The sequence below is a fragment of the Pongo pygmaeus genome, chromosome X, assembly GCF_028885625.2.
Source record: "Pongo pygmaeus isolate AG05252 chromosome X, NHGRI_mPonPyg2-v2.0_pri, whole genome shotgun sequence".
Classification (NCBI taxonomy): domain Eukaryota; kingdom Metazoa; phylum Chordata; class Mammalia; order Primates; family Hominidae; genus Pongo; species Pongo pygmaeus.
Genome location: NC_072396.2, coordinates 43398104 through 43402752, shown reverse-complemented (window position 1 = coordinate 43402752; position 4649 = coordinate 43398104). Strand labels below are relative to the sequence as shown.

The 4649-nt window shown below is 43.0% G+C and overlaps 1 protein-coding gene across 1 annotated transcript; it reads left to right on the top strand.

The window, feature by feature from the left end:
* The first annotated feature begins 3246 nt into the window (after positions 1 to 3246).
* Positions 3247 to 4213, top strand: PPP1R2C (PPP1R2C family member C). The gene has a single exon (XM_054472537.1). It carries the CDS (start codon positions 3500 to 3502, stop codon positions 4106 to 4108), a length of 609 nt encoding a protein of 202 aa, XP_054328512.1. The 5' UTR covers positions 3247 to 3499; the 3' UTR covers positions 4109 to 4213.
* The last annotated feature ends 436 nt before the right edge of the window (positions 4214 to 4649 follow it).

Below are 4649 nucleotides of genomic sequence, written 5' to 3'. Positions count from 1 at the left end.
ATAGAACTCCTTGAGGGATTTTATAAATTAATTTGGTAATACCATCTGGAAGTAGGGAAATGTCATTTATATAATATGCATGCATACATACAAGCATATATAAACATACAGATGCAAAGAGAGATCTTACACCTTTTATTCTAAAATTTTAGCCATGAATCAGGCAACACAGTAATACAAAACTCACTGGTTTATCTCCACTTATATTTTTATCTGAATTGTGTTTCTGACAAAAATGGGACAAACTGAGGTTACCTACTCAATAAGAGCTAAAGATTAGGGAAAATAGCTAATGCATGCTGGGCTTAATACCTAGGTGACGGGTTGATAGGCGCAGCAAACCACCATGGCACATGTTTCCCTATGTAACAAACCTGCAAATTTTGCACATGTATCCCAGAACTTAAAAAAAAACAATAAAAAAGAAAGTTAAAAAAGAATATGATGAAGTATCAGTTATAAAATACGTAATTGTTTTAAGAAAGAACATGTTAAAAGGAATAAATAAAATGTAAATGGCTGAAGAAAAAAAAAAGAGCTAAAGCTTTTTATGAAGTTTTGTGGAGACCTCTAAGGACCTCCAAGATTTTCTTTTTCCTGATATGTAATCCTATAAAGGCTGAAGACTAAATTTGAGATCAGGGACTGAGGGCACGTCAGCCAAATGTCTAGATGATTCCAGAGTCCATCTGAGTAGATAAAATATCCAGTCTGTTTCTAATTAGCCTTTTTTTTTTTTTTTTCAGCCTCAGATAGTGGCTTTTAGGTATCTCTGAGTCCCTTGAGAGGCCCTGATGTGCGTGGGAGGATTAAAGTTCAAATGACTGAGGGAGTTGAGCTGGAGCGAGAAGGAAAATGTCTAGCAGGGGTGGACAGAGAAGTGGAGCAGGCAGGGGTTTGAGGGGAACATATCAAAGAATTCAAGGGAGCTGAAGGGAGGATTGAAGGTGGTAAGAGGAAGAAGCAATGGGAAGGAAGAGACCATAGAAGAGCCAGTTTGAGGAGATCTCAAGTTCCTCAAAGAGGCCACTGGAGTTCCAAATAATCCTCAGCAAAATCATGCCAATAAGAAAGGAAGTAGACAGAGCTGGCCTCAGCAGGGGTTCAAGAGGAGGAGTTTCAGACAACTGAACAATTTCTAGAGGCCTCACAAAGAGCCAGAAAAAAATAAAATTTCCAGCCCAGTAGTTGTGGAGTGGATCCTCACTTGAAACAAAAGAGTCAGGAAAATATTCCAGGCCAGGGAGCCAGGAAGTAATTAAATAAGGGTGGGAGACAGGAAGAATTTTCTAGCCAGGACCAGGCCCAGGAATCAGAGAATATATATAACTCCACTCCAAACAAAGAGCCAGGAAGAAAGACTTCCAGCCTAACAGATGCCTTCTTTCTCTCTTTTTCTTTTTCTTTTTTTGAGACAAGGTCTCATTCTGTCACCCAGGCTGGAGTGCAGGAAGCTCAGGTGCCTTTCATAAAAAGCCTCAGACTCTAACCCAGCTTCAGAGAGTATACTCAGAATCATAAGAATCAAAATGTATCCTCACCATGCTTCAACAGACTGCCATCTGGAGCACTGGCTCAAGAGTTGGGCTTACCAATGGATTCCTGATCAGTCAGCCAAGAGTGAAGACAAAGGTTTCAAAGGTGCATACTTCAGGTTCTGGATGAGAGTTCCAGGGGTCCAATGGTGAATCTGATCTTATCTGAGTCACAGCCAACATAACTGTTAAAAAAATTATTCATGACACTTGTTAAAGATGGTAAGAAAGACTCTATTCCATGGAGGACTATCACAGTAGGTACACGGACCACTGCAATGGGGTCCGTGTAGGGGAATAAAATTGGCATTGACTCCCACTCCAACAAGAATAGGTAAAGGGCAGGATGGAGACTCAGTGAATGGAAAATTACTGAAAGGAAACATCAGGGCTAAGGGGAATTCTTGCTAGACTGACCCAACAGGGTGACAAGATATCTAGTGTGGGGCATGAGGAATTTGATCAGCTACTCAGGGAAGTCAGATATCAGTGGTGGGGAATTTTCACTAAATTAACTTAGTAGGATTCTTGCTCAAACTGGATGCTACAAGCCCAAGTTTAGGCCTAGTTGAGCAGAGGGCTTAGAGGAGCCTGATTAATGTTTGGTCAAAGGAGAGAATCTTTGTCACTTCCTTTTATGTTTTGATGTTTGTCATCTAGTGTACACAGATAAGAAATTACAAATGACTCAAAATGCTGTCACAGAGAATAAGAGACACCATGAAAGCAAAGAGAGGTCTATTTGCTGTTGGGGGTCAGGAAATGGCCTCTGAAAGTCAATGATGATTGAACTGAAATCTGAAAGGGTGCTCCAGGCTGCACGAAGAACCTGGGGGGGGGGGGAACCTCTTGGACAGGAAGGTTCATGAATGCTCCCATAATTGGAAGATCAGAATAGAAAGCTGGAGGTAGAGTGGGAAGAATTTAAGGGGAGAAGGCTCCAGATAGACACCTGAGTAAACTGAGCAGATCATAACAGCTGTTTTCAGCCTCCTCTGAATTTGGGTCTTTATGTCAAGAACAGTGGGCAGCCGTTGAAGGGTTTGAAAGAGAGATGAAGAAGATCTGATGGGTGTTTTGAGGATGGATAAGAGATTGGACAGCAGGAGGAGGAGATACTGGGGGTCCAGTTCAATGACTGTGAGTGAAGTTGCCATGAGAGAAAATGGTGATTTGAAACAGGGTGGTGGCAGAAGAGATCAAATAAGCCTCTTGAAATATTTAGGTCACATCCGGGGGCTGGATTGGAGAATGGGCAACATGAAGGGACTGAGGAGGACACGCAGATTCCCAGCTGATATAATTAGCTCTATGTTGGGGTCATTCACCAAGACAGGGAGAAGAGAGGAGGTCCAAGGTAGGCGTGGTGGAGGGAGAGTGTGGATGGGCACAGGAGGGAGGAGCAGAAGGTCATCACCTTCTAGCTGAGGCCTCTCATCTTTCCAACCAAAGTCGTGGCTTTCAAAGTTTTGACAGTGACCCACAATGAGAAATATTTTACATAGCTTTCCTGTGGGCAGACAGGGTGTATAGAAGTTTCTAAAACAATGCTTCCCCTTTCCATATACAACCAAAGGGTATTTCCTACCTTATTTTCCGTTAAAAGAGAAAAAAAAATGACGTTAGCATGGGCCACGAGGCAGTAACGTCAGCGGTAAAGCCAGCGGCAACAGCAAAAGCAACAGTAGCTGTGACGGTAGCGGTGACGTCAGGGGTAGCGGCAACGGTGACCGCAACGGTAGCGGTAACCATAGCGGTAACCGTAGCGGTAACTACGGCAGCGGTGGTGGAGGCGGCGACCATCGTGACGTCATACGCAGCGCCCTTTGTGACACCAGGGCCCTGGTGCTTTAACTAGGGCGTTGGGACCTTCTGCCCAGACAGACCGCGCTGCAGTTTCAGACTGGAGGGCGGCGGACGGCTGCTCAGCGGCTCAACTCTCTCGCAGCCCTTCTCTCCGCAAAATGTCAGCCTCCACCTCCTCGCACCGGCCCATCAAGGGGATCCTGAAAAACAAAAGCTCGTCGGGTTCCTCGGTGGCGACTTCTGGTCAGCAGTCTGGAGGGAATATTCAAGATGTGAAGAGAAAGAAATCCCAAAAGTGGGACGAATCAAGCATCCTTGCGGCACACCGCGCAACGTACAGAGATTACGATTTAATGAAGTCAAATGAGCCCGGCACTTCCTACATGAGTGTGCAAGGTAATGGGGAAGATTTAGTGCTCGATGTCGAAGGAGAAGATTCAGTGTGTGGTGTCGAAGGAAAGGAAGCCACCGATGCTTCGGACCACGGCAGTGAGGTGGAGGAGCAAGGGAGCAGCGAGGCCTACATGAGAAAAATCCTCCTCCACAAACAGGAGAAAAAGCGGCAGTTCGAAATGAGAAGAAGGCTTCACTACAACGAAGAATTGAACATCAAATTAGCTAGACAATTAATGTGGAAAGACCTACAAAGTGAAGACGATGAAAACAAAGAAACGCCACAAGCCACGAACGAAGAAAAGACTGCTGCGGAAGAATCAGAGGAAGCTCCTCTGACCGGTGGACTGCAAACCCAGTCATGCGACCCTTAGAAGATGCCTGCTTCACCCTTGCAATTCTTTGTGAATATGCGACGCTTAGAAGATATCTGCTTCACCCTTGCAATTGTTTGTGAAATACAAACCTTGTTACTGTAATACACTGCTTCTTGTTTTCTGTAGCGCATGCGTCGAGTACTAAATTACTTAGTTAAATCGTAATGCAGAATTAAATGGTAATCTTAGAGAGTAATAGATTAAGTGGGAAATGTCTGCTTGATGTTATTGTAATTATTTAACACAAATACAGATCCTGATATTGCTTTTAATTTTATAAAGCCATATTCCTTTTATAAAACCATGGGTTAATGTATATATTCTATAGCTTTTTAATATGTTAAAGACTTGAAAGGGGACTAATTTATATTTACTTCTAGTTATACTAACTTTTGTAGAAAAGGTTTTGTTAAAAATGCAAAACATAATTGTTAAAGTAGATTATCTAGGCTGATAAATATTCAGGCTGAAAAACACTTTAGGGTGATTTGCTGTTTAATTGAGAGGGAATATATTATAAGAGTTGTTGAATTTTCTT

Bases quoted from the DNA above. Each gene is read 5' to 3' on its own strand.
- PPP1R2C (XM_054472537.1), top strand. From the start codon at position 3,500: ATGTCAGCCTCCACCTCCTCGCACCGGCCCATCAAGGGGATCCTGAAA.